At 33.1% G+C, this 23,658-nt stretch overlaps 1 protein-coding gene across 1 annotated transcript in view; it reads right to left on the bottom strand.

Annotated features, from left to right (window-relative positions):
* The window catches only part of LOC123663643 (glucose dehydrogenase [FAD, quinone]-like), a 26,399-nt gene extending 2,741 nt beyond the window's left edge, over positions 1-23,658 (bottom strand). Inside the window, exons 1-12 of the mRNA XM_045598311.1 lie at positions 23,521-23,658; positions 21,319-21,360; positions 15,407-15,646; positions 11,603-11,774; positions 10,694-10,893; positions 7,683-7,807; positions 5,834-6,014; positions 4,683-4,943; positions 3,136-3,287; positions 2,082-2,247; positions 1,494-1,704; positions 812-986 (exon numbers count right to left, since the gene is read on the bottom strand). Of these exons, the coding sequence (XP_045454267.1) occupies positions 812-986; positions 1,494-1,704; positions 2,082-2,247; positions 3,136-3,287; positions 4,683-4,943; positions 5,834-6,014; positions 7,683-7,807; positions 10,694-10,893; positions 11,603-11,774; positions 15,407-15,646; positions 21,319-21,360; positions 23,521-23,658 (2,063 nt within the window). The remainder of the gene's footprint in view (positions 1-811; positions 987-1,493; positions 1,705-2,081; positions 2,248-3,135; positions 3,288-4,682; positions 4,944-5,833; positions 6,015-7,682; positions 7,808-10,693; positions 10,894-11,602; positions 11,775-15,406; positions 15,647-21,318; positions 21,361-23,520) is intronic.

The raw sequence follows: 23,658 nt of genomic DNA, 5'->3' as shown, positions 1-23,658 counted from the left end.
TAGTCGAATTGAGAACCTCCTCCTTTTTTGGAAGTCGGTTAAAAAAAACGATTGTGTTCTGCTGTATATTTTGTAGCTCATATTCGGTTGCAAAAGGACACCAGTTAATTGTTAATACACCCAAGAACTGTTATTAAGTAGGTACATGCAGACTAATAGAAGGATGATTAATAATTATTGTAATTGTTTAGTATCAATACATTTTAAAATTAACTGCATCATATGTAATGAGAAAATCATTCCGTTAACTATTTTCCTCAAAGTAATCTTATTTTAAATGACTTTAAAAAAAGGATGGGGTTTCAATTCGGCTGTATTTTTTTAGTGTTACCTCATAGCTTTTCAACTGGGTCTATCAATTTTTATGATGATGATTATTATTATTATTTTGATTGATTGATTAAATGGCTTTCAATTGTGCCAGTGGAGCACGGTATTCTTTTTTTAAATCGTATGCTAGTGCTTGTCATTTAAATTTGATCAAGACCTGACAATAGACAGTATCTACTTTTTGGGTTACCTATTCCTAATAATGCGTATTTAATTGACTGTTTTATCGCTCCTACGTCGTATAACGATGTAATTAAAGTTGTTGTTTTTTTTTTTTTTACTAGAAAACACAATTATTAGTAAAAGCAAAGGTTTTATTATTCCATGCATAGTATATTAAACTAATCGTGATTATTATTAGTTTTCGCTGCGTTTAGAAATATGTTTCAAAGAAAACAACATTAAAAATAAACCAAGAGACAGATTCTAGAAATTTATTAGCATGCATATACGAGTATTTTACTTAAAATATCTTATCTACCGATCGGAATTCGCAGCATCATTTGCACCAGGAACATGCTGTCCAAAGCGATTCTTGTACAACTGGTGTCTCGTCACGATAAACTCAGAGCCTCGCTCCGCAATCATGACGACCGGTCCCGCGGTGTTACCGGATGGGACAGTTGGCATAATAGATGCGTCTATTACACGGAGTCCTGGAAAAAGAGAGTAGATTAATCTCCATTGTGGTAAGGCTACATCCTATTATGTTGCCACCTCTAACTTATCCCTTAGTCACAGAATACTGCAACAATATTGTCACATAACTCGATTAAAAGCTGAAATGGAAGGGGATAGAAACATTTGTAAGTGCAGATGGTCGTGAGATTATTTAATACAGGCCAATGCCAAATGAATATAGCTAAGTAACAAACCTCGCCTTAAAAATTCAAGTCTTTTTTGACCAATGCCAAGGAAAGCCTAATAAAAAAAATCGAAACAAAAGTTTGAACTTTTAGAGACATGTGTACATACACTACAAGGATTTAAAGACGTTAAAACTCGAGGTTGTATATTTTTATACTGTTCTAGAACAATTTAGCAGTATGTAAAAATTTAATATACTCGTTGATTTTGAAGCAGTAGCGCTATAGTTACCAAATTTTAAATTTTAAAGATTAACAACGCATGACAAAGGACAAAAAAAAACTCACAACACGTACCTTCAATACCATAAACTTGTAACTGGGGATCGACCACAGCCATGGGATCGTCTTTGGCACCCATCTTACAAGTACCGACTTGATGATTTTCTGGTGCGGTGTATAACTGGGCTAAACATTTAAAGAACTCGTCAGTTGGATTAGAGCCGCCTCCTGGACATTCAGCGCCATAACCTTCCGTCGGCTGCATGCCGTATTTCTCTCTTAAGATCTGAAAGTATATATTTATTTATATTATGTATATTATATATTTATTAAGTGAAATATATTTGTTACTGAAAATAAAACAAGTTTAAATTTAAAATACAAAATTAATGAAACTAATATTTTTAAAATATTTAAAATAAAAATACAATTATTGATCACATACTTCTAATAAAAATAAGTACATAAATCTTTGTTTATGAGGGCAAGCAAGCAAACAGCACCACCTGATGTTAAGTGGTTACTGCCCTCCGTGGGCATTTGTAGCAGTTGAGGAATTGCTAGTTGCCGGCAATAACAAAAATAATGTTTATGCTTTATCATTCCCATTTTTTTCTTCTTTAACTACTGCAATATAATAATTTCCAAGAAATAAATATTTACCGTAGTATTAGTAAGACGATATGCTATCCTTGCAGCGTCTACTAGAACGTTGAGTTCGTGTTCGTCTTGGAAATAGTTTGGTTGCATCAGCGGCGGCTGAGTCGGGTCTACAGACTGTAGAGTGAGGTAACCACGGCTACGCGGCTGTAAAGCTATTGCGTTTATTCTGTAAACAAAATTAAAAGTAAATTAAGAGGGTAGTTCTTAACTGAATCAATTATTGTGAGCGTGCAATACATACTGCAATTGTATGTTTGTAATTTTAAGATCTGGATCTTATTTAAGACTTCCTCTATACCAATTTAAATTGTGTTATTAAAAACTAAATATTGAAACCCAAATCCAAATTCTTACTTCAAACAAAGCAATAAAAAAATTCGTCAAATAACTAATCGCCATTAAATTTGAAAATAACCAACATTATATATAAAACCAACCAACTAAAATAACCGACATAAATAAAAATACACACAACGTAATTTATTTCTGTATGATTTAACAATAAGCTATCAATAATATGTTTTGACTTAATTGAATATTTCAAAACCTTCAAATACAGTCAGTTTGGCAACGTCGCAATAGGACGTCAAATAATCGGTTGTATCGGAAGAGTTTTAGCAGAGTATACGCTCTGTCGATATACGCGCTAGACTAGCGCTGCACCGTTGGTGCGGAATTTCGCGGAAGTTTTAGTTATACAAATGCAATAATATATATATATATATATATATATATATTACTGATATATATATATAGAAGGCATCTATATATATATATATATATATATATATAGAAGGCAGAAGTAAAAACTTCATTGGCAATCGCAATCAATTTATAATATAATAATAACTATTAAATTAATAACGACAATTATTATGTATTAATTGAATATACTAAACACAGCGACACAACAGCGAAGAACAGTTGCCTGTATCTTTCTTGTTCGGGTACACTCGAAGCGGTCCCGAGTTCACCCGATCGAGCCTTTCACCTCTAAGCGTGACGGATCAGCCTAATTTAATTTTAAAAAAATCCACTTCAAAAATGTACTTACGACACTGTCCTCCTGTTTTTAATATCACCGATCGTATCAGGGTCCACGAGTGAGGAGTCAGCGCATGACGCATAGTAGCCACTAAAGAAGTACTGCACATCGGGATGACGACCTCCAGCAGAAGCGTAACGAGAGTTAACTTTACCTGTCAACTGTTATATCACATATATTTAACGACACTTTCAAGCAACGGGAAATATCTCTCAACTTTCGTTCGCCTCGCCCGATCATACTTTTCATAACGGTATCGTTACGCATTCACCAGCTAGTAAGCTGTTGAATGTGGGGAGTACCCCAAGTCAAGCGTGCGTAAAGACCAGCGGTTGGCAACCTATTGGCAAGCGAGAACCACGAGGTGGCAAAATAAACTAAAGGTGGGCCGCACTTGTGATATTAACCCTAGAATCTACCTGATACCTACGTTTAATTGGTCATATCCCATAGAAAAAATGAAAATGGTATTAAAATTGTTAAAACATTCGGAACTTAATTTGTACACGTAATATTTACATTATGTTTATACTAGCGACCTGCCCCGGCTTCGCACGGGTGCAATGCTGATACTAAATATGCTACAGAATGTCTTGATTTATAGTGTGAAGCTAGCTTATGACATGGTTATTAACATAATAACAACAACATTCAAATATGCGTCGTTAGATTACACGTTGTTACAGAATGCGTTGAAGAAATAAAGGTTCACTGCTCGTTCCCCGTGGGTGATAGCGTGATAATTTGTAGCCTATATGTTGACCCGACTTCTTAATTATATTCGTGCCAAATTTGAAGTAAATCCATGCAGTACTTTTTGAGTTTATCCCGGACATACATACAGACAAACAGACAAACAGAAAAAATGTTTCCGACCGCTGCTTTAGAGCACACGAATGAAGTAAAACTTCTGCACAATAGACCTGCACTGCGTCTTAGATATACGAAACGTAACTGGCTGTGGTAGAAAAAGAGAAAGTAAATGTGGGCTCTGTGCGAGCTCTCTCTCTCTCTTGCCGTCTCCGTCTCTCCGTTCGCCTCACCCATTTACACTTTTCGTAACGCTGTCGTCACGCATTCACCAGCTTACTTCCCAAGTCAAGCGTGCGTAAAGTGCGTAAGTTTTATTTCAAAAATTAAAGAGGTTTGGGCGTAGTTACATAAAGTGTGTATATGAATGAATATTAAGGCTTCAAAGATTCCTTGGTCTATGTGACAAATGTGATTCTGGCTCGCAATCCTCGTATTAGACAAATTACTGATGAGGATGTTCAATAAAAACAATATTTACTCTCAACTCTTGTTAATATAAAGCTTGTATAACTCAAAGATAATGTAGTATAATAAAAACAAAAAAAAAAAAAAACAAATATTTTTGTTTTACAATATTATTATAGATTTGTCTACCAACATTACACACATGCTATTTTTAAAGTGAATATTTTGGAAAAACGTTTCATATATTTCGGAATATTAACAAAGAACTCCTAAAAACATGCAGTTCGTTTAATCCGACTTAAAAGTCATCGTTAAAATAACTAAAGATGGTTTTTTACCTGTGACAAGCCAGTACCAGACAGCGGTCCATCTCTAAGTAGCATGTAGTCCATTGCAGTCACCCAAGACAGTTCAGGTACGTCAGGTTCCTTAGTTAAAGTAAATTCAAGACCAACTCCTACGTGGTTTTGGAGATTTTGTCCAACTCCAGGCAAATCTTTAATTACTGGTATATTGAATTTGTCCAAAGTCTCTTTAGGCCCAACTCCAGACAGCATAAGTATTTGAGGTGAATTAATTGAGCCTCCGGACAGAATCGCCTGTGTGAAAAATGTTATAATTTACTACTTGACTAAAAAAATATGAATTACATCGGCAATGTCGTTCTGAAGTTATGCCGTGAACGATCGAAAAAGGAATTCATTTTTCAATTTAAAAAAATAATATATGGTGTCATGGGACACCAGCTAGGAAGGAAGTTCCTTCGGATAGTATAGAAGCAACACAATTTGAAAATAAAATGTTGAACTATATATATATTTTCTAGTTCTTGATTTTTTTTTAATTTTGTTGATTGGTTTTTAATTAAGTACATAAAAGTATTTAGGAAATTTAGTATTTTAGAAAATAACAAATACCGTAAAATAAAATAAATCAAACAAAATAATAATAATAATAATAATAATTCAAACTATTAAGTGAAATAATAAAACGTGTCTTCATTTATTTTTGTCGACAGTATAAAATTAGATAAATAATTAAAAAAGTTTAATAGTAATATTTTAGTTTTACAAACGTCATATTATACTGTTGTGTAACTGATGTTACGTCACTTCCGTTATATATTTTTCTTACGGTTTTAGTATCACATTTTTTTCAGTTCGCTCGTCCAGCTAAATGTCAAGCCTGCCGTAAGGAACTTCGTTCCAATAGGAAATAAAACTCAAATTAGAGAACCGACTCCATTTTACTGAGTACGTATGCAATATATATCTGTACCATTAATCTGTATAAATAAACCTTTCACACTCAACGGCCACCAGAAGTATTTTCTCCTGTGTTAGGGGTCCGGAAATACACACAATACACAAGCACAACGCCCAGACCACGACACACATCTATATGGCCGATACAAATGTCTGTCGTGTGCTATGACCGCTGCGCCAACGCGTCGTCAAAAATCGTATAAACTACAATCAAACGCAAATACCTCTTTTTTAACTCCAACGATCTTCGTCTCGCCATTTTTAATGTACTCCACGCCTGTGACTTTTTTGGTGACCGGATCTATGATCACTCGCGAGACCAGCGCATTTAGTAGCACATTTAAATTTTCCCTTTTCGACGCCGGCCGGAGATACGCACGCGCTGTAGTATATCTTGAACCTCCACTAAAAATAATAAACGATCATTATGCAATAATTGTGTTTGCTCGCAAACGAAAAAAAAAATCGACAAGTAATACGTAAGTAGACAAAAAAATAGTCAAGTAAATACGCGCTATCATTACAAACAACGATTAAAAGTAGTCATCAGCTCTAGATCACATTTAAATGAGACTACATGACAATCATTAACTATCAATTAAAGTAAGAATCAGAAAAATCGATAAACCCAGTGAAAACGGCGTTATGCGGCTTAATACAGCGTAGGTCTACGAAACAATAATCAAGTAAATATGCATTATTAGATATAATTCTAAAAGTCCTTGTCAGATCTCAATTAAATTTAAAAAGGACCAAATAACACGCAACACCTTTCAATTAAAACAAAATCTATCGAAATCGGTCAAAAGTTCTAATGTAACATACATTTAAAAAATATATAATCGAATTGTCAACCTCCTCCTTTTTTGGAACTTGGTTAAAATTACTTTTATTTCAATACAGGAGACAACTTTCAAAAGAAAACTTTTAAATTTAATTGTTTAAAAAAAATTAAACATCTCTGATTATAACTGAGGTAGGGCACAGCAGGAATTTGCTGCTCAAAATATGAAGCAGCCCGACTGGGGTAGTACCTCGACCTAACAGAAGACCACAGCTAAATAATACTGTTTTCAAGCAGTATTGTGTTCCTGTTGGTGAGTAAGGTGACCAGAGCTCCTGGGTGGAATTGGGGATTGGGTCGGCAACGCGCTTTCGATGCTTTTGGTGTTGCAGGCGTCTATAAGCTACGGTAATCTCTTACCATCAGGTAAGCCGTACGCTTGTTTGCCGACATAGTGATATAAAAAAAAAATATAAATAATACTCTTTACACGATTAAAAGAAACAACAAAATAATTATATAAAATGAAAGATGTCTTCCAGATAACCTTTGGGTATAGGACACGAAACAGAAACTGCAGTTAGGAAGTGAACAAATAATTGGCGTCTCTATTGAGTATTGAAACCAATTTAACTAATATTAAAAGTCAAGTCAATTATATAAATGGTTCTTAGTTCGTCCTGTTTATTAATTTTTTTATTACGGGCGGTACACAGAACAGGAAAGTTATAAAAAACGAAATGTCATATACTTAAATATTAAGGCCAATTATTAAAAAATAAGCCTATTACAACCGACGGAATGAAGATAACTAGTTTTTAAAATGATAATAAAAACTCATAGAACGCTAGGGTCAAAGATTAACTATTTGTTGTTTGTAAATTTAATTCATAAGTTACGCACAAAAAGTGATCTATAACTTGTAAAACAAATGAACATACTAACTTAATACAATTATAGTTTATTGCAAAAAATAATTTAATATTATTATTGATTATTATAATTGCTAAGTACTAAAAAAACATATAAACTACGTTTGAATTGGAAGTACGTTTTAAAGGACACCTTATTTCAATTCATTATTCGGAGGATTATAAAGTAGTGGTCTTGACTCGTCTTGTTCTGCAAGAGAAGGAAAATTTGAACGAAAGTTATGAACGAACGCTACATTTTATTATTGACTAGCTCTTTGGCGCAGATTCTAGTGACCCTGGTATCTACTCAGGAGGTTTTTTTGTTTCGATATTGTAGCTGAGTGTGGCTGTAAAAAAATATCATTTATAACATACTCATTAAATGTTTGGGCGATAGTGAATCCAGTGGTTGTGTCTCCGTTGAGGTCGCTGGTAGGTGGGTAGCCCAGCTCTATACCAGCTGATACTATGTCATGCGCGAATCGTGGTGCGTAGCGGAACTGCAACAAATTTACGTATATATTTATAATATAACTATAATACAGCCACCCCCTCTCTTCCCGTGGGTGTCGTAAGAGGCGACTAAGGGATAACACAGTTCCACTGCCACCTTGGAACTTAAAAAGCCGACCAACGGCGGGATAATCTTCCAACTGTTGGCTTTGAAATACACAGGCCGAAGACGAGCAGCAGTGTCTTCGGTGCGACAAAGCGAGTCGGTCTGCGGTTACCAACCCGCCTGCCCAGCGTGGTGACTATGAGCAAAACACATGAGTTTACCGCCATATTTGGCGCGAACTTGGGGAGGCATAATAATAGGATAACATGGAAAAAAATGTGACTTGACAACAGATTTTAACTGTAAATATTCGGATTTAAATCGCTATGTTTGTCAAGGAATAAATTTGTTTTTAAGTGTTTGCTTATTGTTGACGGTAAATGAGAACATCTTGATAAAAATATCGATGTAACTTTTGAACAGGTCTATGGATTAGGATCTACAGTTGAGCACTACACAGCACCAACCGTTTTGCTTCATAAGAAAAATGGCTTATGATCTGTATCAGTATTAGTATTATGATGCAAAACAGTACCGTAATTGCATAGCTTAGTATAAATACACCTACAAGATATTACGCTTCAGCCTGTAATATCCCACTACTGGGCATAGGCCTCTTTCCCCATCTAGGAGAAGGATCAGAGCTTAATCCACCACGCTGCTCCAATGCGGGTTGACGGATATATTTCCTACTATGAGTAACGATCGCTATCAGGTGTACATGATAACAACCGGGACCGACGGCTTAACGTGCTCTCCGAGACACGGCGGGGAGACCCACAAGGACTGCACAAACACCCAGACCACGGCAAACACCTGTATGGCCAATACAAAATGTTTGTCATGTACGGGGATCGAACCCGCAACCGCCAGCGCAACAGGTACAATCCATGGCTGTAACCGTTACGCCAACGCAGCGTCGTAAACTTTATAATATTTTAGTAATCTTTTTTTCTCAAATTAGGGCGGGTAAAATCGCGGGCTACAGCTAATAATACCTATAAATGTATTACAGTGTCCAGTTCTATAGTTTCTATTAGATTTTCCTTAGATACATTTCAATTTGAGACTTTCAAGGTCGAATCTGTCGAGGATAAAGGATGAATAAAATAAATTTATTTTCTGCGCAGACGGTACCAAAGAGATAAAAAAACATAAGGCAAATTGAAAACAAATGTTAGCAAACAGACGAACCCAAAATACGATTAAGCAATGGTTAAAAAATTTTAGCGAACTGGTTTTACAATAATATGACATACAAAAGTCACACGTGTATAAGAATTTTGATGTCTTTTCCTTGAATAATGGGTCATGATAATGAAACGAAACACAAACATTCAATAAACATCGAACATGATTTATAAGTACTGTTTTTTTTTTAAATTTAAGTTAATAGGAAAATCTGAACGAAGAATTCCTTTTTTTGTGAAAACAGTGTGAAAAATTTATACATTTCATTTCACGCATTGTTAGGTATAAATTAAATTTGTATGATTTCAGCTCGTGAATGCGTGAAATAAAATAAAAAATACGTGTTAAATCAATTATATAAATAATTGTAAAATTACGTTATTATCCACACAATATTTCATGGTAAAATTGAGAAAAAAAAACTGTTTGTGTATTGATGTTATAAAAAATAAACACGGGGTTTATAAAAACCGTATGTGTATTTTTAAAACAAAATTTAAAAAAAAAGATATTTCCACGAAAAAAAAAATAGAGCAGTATGAAGTTACTGTTTAAGTAGTTTTCTACAAAAAGTACGTTAAAATAGAAAAGTGACTTTCTTCAAAATACACTTATACCTTGAGATTTTTGTGTTGTGTCAATTTCCTATTTCAATTAGTATTTACACGTGTCACTAGTAGATACGTTTATTTTGATATCAGTAAATATACTTATAACATAATATATATTATAGACTTGAAATTTAAAATCTACCGAAACATATATCAAAAACATACATATTATAGGCTTGAAATTTAAAATCAATTGAAACATATAGTATACAACCAACATTGCTAAAACATATATTTAAATATGTAATTTTTACAACAATAATAAAAATACAACCTTTTATACTGTAGGTACACACGTACATACACAGAAAAATAAAGTTTTAGCCCTTCCTCAACTTTATTATATAAATAAAAATATATATTATTATGTGCCTCTATCTCGAAGATGAGTAAATGTATGTTTAATCATCATACTTACAGGTAAAGTAAATTAATATCATGTAAGACATCACGACTTAATAATGATATTTATTGTATTACATTATATTTTATGTATATTGATGTAGTTATTGTTATTATATATTGTTTTTTTATTCTTACTATCATAATACAACCTGTTCAATCATTAACATGGTACATTTAATTCTATTTTTTTTTTTGGTTTTTTAAAATAACAATTTTCTAATGACCTCTGCTTCACATCCTGACCAGCATCAGTAAGTTTTTTAATGCTTAAAATTCACGTCATACTAAAATGCTGCATCGCTTTGAAACTTTTTATTGTTTGCAAATAAATTCTTAGAAATAAACGTGTACCGATACACATTTAAATAAAAACGCGAATTATCCTCCATATCCTTATTCAATATCTAGCCAACAATGGGGAATTTATAATTTTCCTAAGTAAATATCGATCGATTGGTTCTGCAACCATTACAAATGCCGTGACTTAAATCTACCAATTTACATACCTTTCACATACAAGTTTTTACTCTTGATCCCATAAAAAAAGAAAGAATACATTCGTAGAATTAAAAGTAAGTACTAATTTAGCTGTTGTAGAAACGAATGAGATAAAACCTTACCCTTTGCACTGGTATGGGCCCACCAGTATTGTGGTACTGTCCAGAGACACTGCTACCAATTTCTTTATTGTCTTCACTCTTGAGGAAGTAGGGCAGAACTTCAAACCAAGACCAGCCGCTTGCACCGTTCACCGCCCATCCATCGTAGTCCGCTGCGTTCCCTCGCATGTACATCATACCGTTTATTACCGAGCAACCGCCTGTATCAAAATAAACTTATCCATTAATAAATATAAGGTTGGCTAAATATATATAAGGTTGGCTGGTACAAAATACATTAGCGCTAAGCTCGTCTTTTGTACAAACTTGTATTAGTGTATTTATTGTTTAATAAAGAATTTAAATAAAATAAAAAAATAAAATTATTTTTTGACTTTTTCAAATTTATTTTTTGTCAATAGTGTCAGATTTAAATTTAACCCTTGCTGTTTACTACATGGACGATTGTTCAAATAGTCTCTTCAGATGTTGATATTCTAAGCAATACAGTAAAGCCTGTATAAGACTAGGCAATAATCTAAATACCGATTTTGAATTTCGTTATGCTATATTAGTTTCACTACTTGTTGGTGTTACTAATGTGTACATTTATAAATATATCTTTCGATAACTTATTAACTTAAAAGCACAAATATCTAGACAATCTTTATTTAGATATGTAGAAAAATAACTACCTATTGAAACTCTTACATTTTAAAACAGCGTTACACATCTGCCTACTTACACTCAAATACGAAATTAGGAAAGATAAAGTCATAGTTAGGAAACTCGAACAAACGAAAAGAAATAGCAGCTATATAAAGTCTTCATATGAAAGTAGTGGAAGACACAGCTTATATCGTAGAAAGTGTTATTACTACGGAAAATCCCAATCCATGTGGACTCATAATTGATAATAATTATACTGACCAAGCATTTTTGCTCTAGGCCAGGTACAAATATTTTCACTAGATCTACAGGCTTTCTCTTGCGGTGCTGTTTGGTATAACCAGTCGGTGTCATTTCGTCCCCAATACGCTGTCACCCACGCTGGTACTGATGATGCAATGGGCTCGTCTCCTCCAGCTTCTATCAAAAGTACCTGCAAAAATGATTTCTTGTAGATAAACTTGTAGCGACCTACATAAAACCTTTGTAAAACCAAACTTCTAGTGGCAACGTCACCGGGAAAAAGATATTCGGCTTGCCATCTACCTCATCAAGGCGAATTTTGTGATATTGGATATTTTAAATATATTGTACTATATTTCATGTACTTACTAATTCTGTAACTCTTATTGGTAATATTAATGGCTGTAACTTAATAAACCATATCGATTTTTTCAATGGCCCCTAGAAGGAATTTCTTCTGTGTCGGGGTCCGGAAATACAAATAATACATAAGCGCAAATACCTAGACCACGCCAGTCATCTGTATGACCAATGTAATGTTAGCTATCAGCGGGGATCAAAGCTGCGACCGCCAGAGCAATAGTTAGTGTTATGATCATTTATCATTGCACCAACGCGTCGTCAATGATGAGAGATGAGAGATATTATATGAGTTCTAGGATAAACTGGAGTTCTATACTTAAAGCCAAGCCTTAAACTATTTATTATCAAATTTTAATACAGCGACTCAGAAATTTTAGCGTGAAAAGAAGTGTTTGTTTTAAAGATTAATACGTCCTCAAAAATTTAACTTTTATGTCATTTTAATACGGATTCATTGAATAAAAATGTAGTTTGTATAATTTCACTGAATCATTACCATTTATTAATATTTTTAATTAATTTCTTAAGGCCCTGACAAAGAGCCTGATCGCTTCATATAAAAATTCAAGGTGTCATTGCAATGTCAACTAATTTTGTAGCTATTTTTTTAGATATATTCAGTACTAGCCGATACCCGCGACTTCGTCTGCGCACGATTAGTAAGTACTTCGAGTAGCTTATTATCGTCTCAATATCTATCTTTATACCAAAACTGATTCTGAAAAATCAATTTGTTACTACCAAATATGCATTAGAAATATATTATCAACTTTTATTGTATTTATGGTTCACAGTGTTTGCGATGATGGCTTACTCATAAAAGATAGATATATGCTGTCCCGGACTTTTTTGTAAGACTAATTAAGATAAACATTTCTTTTATACATTATATACGTTTAAACTCTACAGTTTTTGCAGTTTACGCCAGAATAGCTCGCAGTTGGCAGATTTTTTTCCGACTTACTTGTCAATTATCTTTATATTTTTTAAAAATTATAGCCAATGTGTTATTCTAATGTATAAGCTATATTATTATAAACTTTCATTAAAATCCATTCGGTAGTTTTTGCGTGAAAGAGGAACAAACATCCATACATCTATACATCCATACATACAAACTTTCGCGTTTATTAGTAGGATTTATTAATTATCCTTCATATAAATTAAAGTGATAGAAAATATGACAAATAATTTTCTTAAGTTATTTTATTTTTAACGATGGAAACCCGCTTGATCTCAAGTAATATGAAGTGAATGACGATTCGAAAGTGCTCTTGGAACCTATTTGAATAAAGTTATTTTTGATTTTGATTTTGTAATAACTTGATTTAAGGCGAAAAAATCGAAATAAAATTTAATTTACACCACACTAATAGATTGTTCAAAAATTCGCAGCATTTTGTTTAATGTTTTATCCAAGCCAAGGTTACAATTTTGAATAGCTTTGAAAGATTTATATGATATAATAACGAATATAATTAAAAGAATAACGTAAATAAACAAGAATATACGAAACAGACAATATAATTTTTTGTAGGTTGTGTTTTTAATTTGTTCGACAAATACGGTAAGCGATTTCCGTAGGCAATAGCCGCCTGCAACACCAAGAGCATCAAAATACGAGTACATTGTCAACCTCACCGCCACTGTGCAGCTCATCGACAGGAGGTCTGACTATTTTTTTCACCACAGGAACATATCATTACTTGAAATCAATAATTTAAAAAAAAAGATATAGATAGATAATTTTATCTCCGACATCAATTTCTTCAAGGTCATTGTGTCATTGTTTCCCACCAACTACACAATTAAAGAATACATTCCTTACTATAATTACATCTAATTACCTCCCTGGAAACAATAATAGGCATTTGGTTTTGTCAACATTAACCGTTTTTTTTATTACCGTCAGTATGCGGAAGTATGCATCCAGTTGACACGCATGATCAGGCTTATGCAATATGAGGTAACATTATTTACTCAGTGACATAATTATGTTTCGTTGTAACGGTTAATTTGACACTTATAATAAAAAGTACATTACACATCTATAATCTAATATCTTTAAACGAGCAATTCTTGTATATGTGTAGAATCTGAATCCCGGAAACGGCTCCAACGATTTTCATGAAATTTAGTATGCCGGGGATTTCGGGGGAGATAAATAAATCTAGCTAGGATTCATATTTAGAAATTGTCGTTTTATCCCAGTTTTTAGACATTGAAAAAATGGCCACAATAGCGTTAGAATACGAAGGTGTATTTCACAAATGTTTAATAAGTCGTAATAGCTCAGATGGGAAATCCGCCGGTCGGGACTGCGGTCGTGATTTTTTATTTAAATAACCAGTTCATATTTTTTATTATTATGTTGGTAATATCGAAAATATTATTTATATTTTATCAATATATAATTCGTATTTAAATATAATAAAAATATCGAGGTAAGCTCGGTCATCCAGTACTACTCATTATAACTATAGTTGACGCGTCGGAGTATAATAGTCACAGAGCTGGTTATTGCGCTGACGTTCGTGGATTCGATCCTCTAAAATGGCAAACATTCGTATAGGTCATATATGTGCTTGTTTTGGTCTGGACGTTTGTGCTTGTATATTATATGAGTTTGCAGTCCAGGAGGGGATCGAGTTTAAGGTGCTTATTAATTTCTTTATTTAATATAGTTGAAACCGATCGCTTTCTGTACATAGGATATATTAAGGAAAAATTAATTGTTTTGATCTTTACATAATCAATACAAGTTAAAACAATTTAGAATTTTAGTCTGTCTACCAGCATTTATGTTCCGACATTATGCAAAATTAATTGCACAAATGCGGTGTGAAGTTTATCTTGATAATCACTCTTAAAAAAAACTTTGTTCGACTGATAAAATTCTTTGATGATTGAAACAAATTGAGCTTGTTTTTTTTATATAACTAGGTCAGCAAACAAGCGTACGGCTCATCTGGTGGTAAGTGATTATCGTAGCTTATAGATCTCTGAAATACCAAAGGCATTGCAAGCGCGTTGCCGACCCTACCCCTTATTACCCCCAGTAGCTCTGGTCACCTTACTCACCAACAGGAACACAACACTATATTATTTAGCTGTGATCTTCTGCAAGGTCGACGTACTACTCCAGTCGGGGTGCGCTATACTTGGAGCAGGAAATTTCCTGCCCAACCACAAATGCAAGATTTATATTTAATGGATTAAAAAAATGTACATTATCATTAATGCAACAAGATTTGTATGAAGTGCAACACAATGCATAAAAATTGATCATATGTATTGGCTCGTAATTTATTTAATAAAATTTAAGAAAATATTTGGTCGTATATAAATAAACACACCATATATTAGACATTGGAATTCATTAATATTATTTTGTTAATATAAAGCGTTATATATATAAGGATCTTTGACGAATGTCATAGATATTGTGTATGTACATACCTTCCATTGTGGGTTTTCAGATAACCTGGCCGCGACAACTGAACCTGCTGTTCCACCGCCAATAACGACAAAGTCGTAACTATTCTCCGGTTCTCCGATGTCCTTGACTCGGTTGCAGGGATCGGCAAGATCGCATCTACCGTTTATGAAAGCCTCCAAAATGCTCATGAATAGAAAAAATTGGCCGGAACAGCTACCGGCCATAGATGGGCCAATTTCTTGGATTGGGCATGCGCATGCCTGAAAATAAAAATACTTTAATAATAATCACTCACTCACTTCAGCCTATCGCAGTCCACTGCTGGACATAGGCCTCCACAAGTTCGAACCAAAAATGGCGTGAACTCATGTGTGTAGCCCATAGTCACCACGCTGGGCAGGCGGGTTGGTGAAAGCAGGGCTGATTTCATCGCACCTAAGACACTGCTGGCCGTCTTCGACCTGAGTATTTCAAAGCCAGCCGTCTTCGGCCTGTGTATTTCAAAGCCAGCAGCCACCGGTCGGCGTTTTAAGTTCCAAGGTGGTAGTGGAACTGTACTAACTAATAATAATTATTGACTAAATATTCTAGAAAGAAGACCTAAAGCAATTTTACCGTTTACAAGTAAATTTATTCCGTAAACTATAATAATAATAATAATACTCTTTATTGTACACCATTAAAAGAAACAACAGAGAAAAAAACATAAAATGAAAGATGTACAAAGGCGGTCTTATCGCTGAAAGAGCGATCTCTTCCAGACAACCTTTGGGTATAGGACACGAAATAGAAACTGCAGTTAGGAAGTAAACAAACGATTGGTGTGCGAATTAGAATACTCGAACTATGATGAAAATATAGGAAAATATAGAGGAAAAGAAAATTTGAGACGAATCTTTAACTGATATATCAATTGACTTTTAACGGGTCAATAAGCAACTTCGGGTAAACTTACTAAGTTAAACTAACTTGTGACAATGAAAATTTATGTTAATTTTTATCTCAATATTTTGAAAGAGTAAATCTTGAATTATGCCTATTTAGTTGAAGTTCCTTCCTAGCATGTGTGTTAAAGAAGGCAAGAGATAGTGAAACTTTTCAACAGTGATTGGTATTTATTTGATTACCTTCATACCTACAATATATTTAATATGGTGATGAGGTTATTATAAGGGAATAAGGAGGTGACCAGTTAAATGAACTAATTTAGGGATTATTATACTTTGTCTTGAGATATATAAAATAAGCTTAGTAATGATTCTTAGAACCGTTGACGTAAGTATGTTGTTTTAAAATTGCAAATAGTAATAAGAATCCAAACGGAATGTACATTACTTACAATTGTGCAATTATTATCCCTAATTTATTTACATATCAATTCTATTGCCTTTTATAACATTTTTTTTTCTTTTTATCTATCCTACTACTACTACTAGGTACTAGAGTAACCCGTAGGCGCAATTTGCAAATTCTCTTCTTTCTATTTCGGGGGTTATAGGTTCTATTCCTGCTCCGATGTTAGGTGTAGTATATATCTATTTTATTTATTTATTTAATGCTTTTTAATTGTTTTATTTATCAATGTTTGAATCCACGGAAAAGTCGATGTATCCACGAAAAAATCATTGTTTAAATCCAGAGAAAAGTCAATGCTCGAATCCACGTAAAAATCGATGTTTAGATCCACCGATAAATTTAAAGTTTAAATACATGGAAAAATCAATGGTTGGATCCACGGAAAATTCATTTGTTGAAACCACGGAAAAGTTAATATATGAATTCATAGAGAATTCGATGTTTGGATCCGCAGAAAGTTAGATTGTGGTATTTTTCTCTACTCTCAACATCTTTAACATAAATCGAAAAATTCACTACTATATCTACTCCTGAATTTAGTGCTAGAGTCACGTATTTTCCGTGGTGGAATTCCACATTTACATTTTTAACATACACATTTTTTGAAAAATTCAAAAAATTTTCAAATTCAAAAATTTTTCATTTCAAAAAAAGTGTATCAATATCAGCTGGCTGTTACTTAAAACAGATACAGAATTAGGCAACCTAATGCCTGTTCGACAGACGACCACGTCGGTATTTTCAAACATATTCATTTATTATCTATTATCTATAATATATATAAAAGCGAAAGGTCACTCACTCATAACGAAATCTCCGAAACTATAACACCTACAAACTTGAAATTTGGCAGGTAGGTTCCTTATAAGACGTAGGCATCCGCTAAGAACGGATTTTACGAAACTCGACCCCTAAGGGGGTAAAACGGGGGTTGGAAGTTTGTATGAAAGTCCTATGTTTTTGAAGTAAGAGACTTGAAATTTAAAATGTATGCTCTATAGATGGTGAGAAGGTGTCCAAATAATATATCTTTAGAAATAAACTCCCTTTTGGGGTTAAAACGGGGGATGGTACGCTGACTCACTCATCGCAAAATCTCCGAAACTATAATAGCTACAAACTTGAAATTTGGCAGGAAGGCTCCTTATAGAGCGTAGACATCCGCTAAGAACGGATTTTACAAAATTCGTCTCTTAAAGGGGTAAAACGGGGGTTGAAAGTTTGTGTGAAAGTCCCATGTTTTTGAAGTAAGAGACTTGAAATTTAAAATGTATGCCTTATAGATGATGAGAAGGTGTCCAAATAATGTGTCTTTAGAAATCAACTCCATTTTGGGGTTAAAACGGGGGATGGTAGGTTTACTCACTCATCACGAAATCTCCGAAACTATAACACCTACAAACTTGAAATTTGGCAGATAGGCTCCTTTTAGAGCTTAAACATTCGTTAAGAATGGGTTTTACGAAATTCGACCCCTAAAGGGGTAAAACGTGGGTTGGAAGTTTGTATGAAAGTCCTATGTTTTTGAAGTAAGAGACTTGAAATTTAAAATGTACGCTCTTTAGATAGTGAGAAGGTGTCCAAATAATGTATCTTTAGAAATCAACTCCTTTCTGGGGTTAAAACCGGGAATGGTAGGTTGACTCCCTCATTACGAAATCTCCGAAACTATAACAGGTACAAACTTGAAATTTTTCAAGTAGGTTCCTTATAGGGTGTAAACATTTGCTGAGAGCTGATTTTATGAAACTCGACCCTTAAAGGGCTAAAACGGGGGTTGGAAGTTTGTATGAAAGTCCTATGTTTTTGAAGTAAGAGACTTGAAATTTTAAAATGTATGCTCTATAGATGGTAGAAAGGTGACCAAATAATGTATTTTTAGAAATCAACTCTCTTTTGGAGTTAAAACGGGGGATGGTAGGTTGACACACTCATCACGAAACCTCCGAAACTATAACAGCTACAATATTTTAATGTTCACACGGGGATTAACGCGAACAAAATTTTTTAAGGTAAAATATATCCTCCTATAGACTCCTGTCTGCCTGCGACCACGGCTGGTGTAACCTGGCCGAAACGTCAGGCCTCAAGGTAATATATTTTACCTTAAAAAATTTTGTTCGCGTTAATCCCCGTGTGAACATTAAAATATAATAATGCAACGCGAAAGTTTAAAAGTTGTTTTATAACAGCTACAAACTTGAAATTTGGCAGGTAGGGTAGGTAGGTAGGGTCCTTATGGGGTGTAAACATCCGCTAAGAACTAATTTTACGAAAATCTCTATAGATGGTGAGGAGGTGTCCAAATAATGCATCGTAATCTATATATATAAAAGAAAAAGGTCACTGACTCACTCATCACGAGAACTCAAAAACCGCTGGATGGTCTAACCATCCAGGTTGGACAAAGATAAAGTTTGGCAGGGATGTAGATTATAGTTTGCAAACGTCCGCTAAGAACGGATTTTACGATATTCCATCGCTAAGGGGTTGGTAGTTTGTATGAAACATATACAGCTTGAAAATAAAACCAAAAATGTAGTGTATAGAGAGGTTTTATAAAAATAACTATTAAATTATACTAAATTGTGCCTTTTAAAAAGTTACTCAGTTTCATACGCATTTCAAGTGACTGAAATAAAAAATTAATTGCGTTAAACATCTTAATAGTAATACATATCTTCATAACCACGAGGACGTAATCGCGGGCAACAGTTAATGTATTATAAGTCCCCAAAACTGTATGTGATCGATTCGCTCAAAATTTACTGAACGGATTTTCATGCGGTTACACCATTGTAGAGAGGGCAAGAGGAAGGTTTACGGAACGGCTAAGCCGATTTTGATGAGAGTTTCACTGGAAGTTTGCCGGCAAAACTTTGTAACACACTAATTTCAACGCGGGCGAAGCCGCGGGCACAGCTAGTATATTATATTATTATCCATCTTCCATTATAGTTATATATACTCTGTATATTATATATAATATAATAATCTCTGTATAAAAATATATAACATTAATAGTTTAAGAAACCATACTGTTTTTTTTTTAATTGTAATTAAAAAAACGATTAATCAATCGTCGATAAACTTAAAATAAATGAACCATCCATTACAACATGGGTTTCCCGACCACAATATTTTAATTCGTTTGCTTTTAATGCTTGCTTGATTTATATTCACTGTGTATTATAGACTTCACTGACAAAAAATTATTACGCAACAAATTTGCCGCGGTACGATGTGATAAAATAAACATTTAAAATAGTTCATCATAAAACCGAGTATAAACATTTTTTAAATCCCCAATTTTTTACGTATTTTGGACTTGGTGTGTCGCCAAAGCTTTACAAATATTTCAGATAAAATAAACTTATTAATTTATTGTTAAGGTTGTTGTTTTAAAATTTATCCCCAATAGGGAAAGGCAAAGGACTATAATCCATACAGCCTTTATTGTTAATGGTTTTCACATTTATTTTATATGTTTATAGGGACAGATAAAAAATATAGACTATACGAGTATTATTCACTTAAAACCGTTATAGCTTTACGTTACTTAATTTTTATCCTACCTTACCGCTATTACTACTTAAATATATCGTGTCCCATACTCGAAGATTTTCTTGGAGAACTCAATTTAAGACATATCATACATTGCGAGAACCAAAACTGTAATAAGGCGAAGTCTTTAAATAATAATGGTTTCCAAAGTTATTAATAGTCTCTAAACTTGTTTCATTATTTATTTATAATCGGATTCTTTTGATTTATTCGAATTTAGGGAAATAGTTCAATGCGGTAGTATTAAACATCTATAAGAAGAGAGCACTATCCTAACGTATCAGTAGATAGACGCCAATATAGTATGTAATAAGTATAAGTAAAATAAAGCACATAAGTTTGTTAAAGATATTAATTTGAAGGTTATTGATATTGTGTAATACCGCTTTAATTTTAAAACATTTTATAAATATTTAAATGGAAACAAGATTTCTCATATTAAATAAATAAAATACCGCTTTGTAGTTTAAGGATAATATAAACATTTTTGAAATACATAAAGAATTATGTTATGTATGATAATTGTATTCGTGACACATATTTCTAAAACTATAATGATTTAAACATTAATCAAATAAAAAATACGTAAAAAATATGACTAATGATTGTTGTAACAATAGTTTAGTAACATAAAAGAGTTTGTATATTTCTGTTTTTTTTTTTTTTTAAACAAGCTTGTATAGACAATTGTTTTGAATCATTAATAAACAATTCAACGAAGTTCAAAAGCCGTCTAATTGTTAGGGTTCATGGTTTTCGTATTGAAATAAGTGGTATTATATAATTAATGGTTACAAACAATCACACAGTTCATCTGATAGTAAGCAGTTACCGTCACTTCGGAAGCTTGATGTTAGGAGCATCACAAGCGCATTCAGCGTTCAGTAGCAGTCCCAGAAGAACTACTCGTAGCTACCTTACTCACCACAGGAGCACAACACTACATGAAAGTGAGTCTTCTGTGAGGTTGCTCCATATTTTGCTCCACATATTACAGATGTATAATACTTACATCTGGAGATCGAAACATCTTAGCTGTTTTGTTGACGTCAACCTGAAAAATAAAACAGAATAACAAAACATTCGTACTAATCATAGTCAAATATTTTTACTTTTCAGTAGGTTTCTACTGTACCGTTACACAACGCCCTGTAAGAATCCCACAGCTGGGTAAATGCTCACTTGGGCTTGTAATAATTAAGTGGTTATTGTTTTATCTTCTTAGTAATATTTCTTACACTTTTTTTTTCTAATTTGAAATAACATTGATCTATTGCAAATACCTAAAATTTTTTTTTGAAACATGATTAATACTTTACTACAATGATAGCTGTGCCCGCGACTTCCTCCGCGTGAATTTTAATGAAAAAGTTGTTGTTCAGTTCACAGAGCTATAAAAAATTTCTAAAATAAAAGTAGCCTAAGTTACTCCTTATTATGCCACCTATCTGCCAGTGAAAGTCTTGTCAAAATCGGTCCAATCGTTTCAGAGATTAGCCGGAACAAACGACGAACAGACAGACAGACAAAAATTGTAAAAAAGGTTTTTTGGTATATGTACCGTGTATAATCTATATGCATTTAGTGAAAAGCGGTTATTTTAATATTACAAGCAGACACTAATTTTATTTATTTGTATAGATACATAAAAATTTACATAAATCAACTGATTTTACGAGTGTTTTTTAGTTTTTGGATTGACGTATGTTACAAGTGATAACAGAGGTCAATAAAAAAAAAGACTTGATTATATTCCTGATAAATTATATTTTTTTAGAGTATTTTCGCAGTTTTAAAGTCACCGTATTGTTTTCAATCTAGCACAAACTAGAAACAACTGAGTATATAATTTTTGTAACCGTAATTACTTTTTAATATCTGTGGATGGAGTAAAACTGTGACAAGGTGATAAGATCTTCTCGTATTAAGCGTTGAGTATGTTTATTTTACAATTGATTGATATGACTATGTCTTTGTTCTACTTCTTTCTTTTCTTTAGGTATATTTCTTAATATTACCTGATACCAACCCTATCCTCAACCCCCCTAGGAACTCTGATTATGTTACGTTCCCCAAGTATTATGGCCATCTCACCCATTTCAGAAACACAACACTGCTTGAAAGCAGTATTATTTAGCTGTTATCTTCTATAAGATCGAGGTACTTTCGCTGTCGGGCTGCTCCAGACTTTGAGCAGAATATTTTCTGCTGCGTTCTACTTCAATTGGTATATATAAATATACAAATTGTACATATTCCTAGTTCAGTATTACTCTTTTATGCACCATTTTAACATATAACTGTGAACCGTACCTGACAACTATCGTGTATTGAATACGTAAATACGATTTCTAACGGAAAAGCGACAGATGGAGAAAACTGTTACCTAAAAATAAATGTTTGAATATTTGAATATATTTGAAAACTATCTTCATCTACACAAACATTAATTAAAATAATATTCAGTTGATTTTTATTAAAATATGACATAACATTTTTTTAAATTTAATGAAGTCCGCCTCGTTTATAAGCATCAATAATATAAGTTTTGACATAACTTTATTTTTACCATAACTGATGTAAGTTAGGTTGTTGAAAGTTATGGATATTAGGTGCTTTTTCTAATAGTTACAAGTTTTTAAACTTTCACGATTATTATTAATTTTTTGGCTTCCACCGATATATTGGGAACATCAAAATAATAATTGTGTTAGCAGGCAAATGAAAAAAAAACCGACTTCAATTATATCAACAAATAATACAACGTAGGTAGACCATCTCTGGGATCCCATCATCAGATCCTGGTTTCCTTATCATGGTACCACATTTAGAATATGTCCTTTCCAACAAAAAAAGAATTATTAAAATTGGTTCATAAACAACGAAGTTATTCCCTAACATACATTAAAAAATATATATACGGTCGATTTGAGTAACTTTCTCCTTTTTTGAAGTCAGTTAAAAATCGCATAAGTCAAAATAAGATTAATATTTCGTGTTAGGTCAATTATTTAATATCACTTAGTTATAATTTTTTTTTAATAATTTAAAAATATCACAATATTTTAAAGTCTATTTGTTTTTATAGCCTAAATGAATTACATATATATTTAAACATTTTCTATATTTATGGTACTTCCATACGCACAAAAGAAATATAATTTCACATACCTAAAAATATAAAACAATATATTTTTCTAAATCACAAAAATACGTGTTCACAGGCGCACGCGAGGCGCAAGTCGGATGCGCGTGAGTTGCGAGACGCGTCGCCTTTTACACCGGCTCGAAGCGTCTGCCTTTTGTTTATATTGATCACCGGTTTGATACAGTGAATCATCAAACGCAGCAT

The sequence above is a fragment of the Melitaea cinxia genome, chromosome 20 (assembly GCF_905220565.1).
Source record: "Melitaea cinxia chromosome 20, ilMelCinx1.1, whole genome shotgun sequence".
Lineage (NCBI taxonomy): Eukaryota > Metazoa > Arthropoda > Insecta > Lepidoptera > Nymphalidae > Melitaea > Melitaea cinxia.
This window is presented reverse-complemented; position numbering and strand designations above follow the sequence as displayed.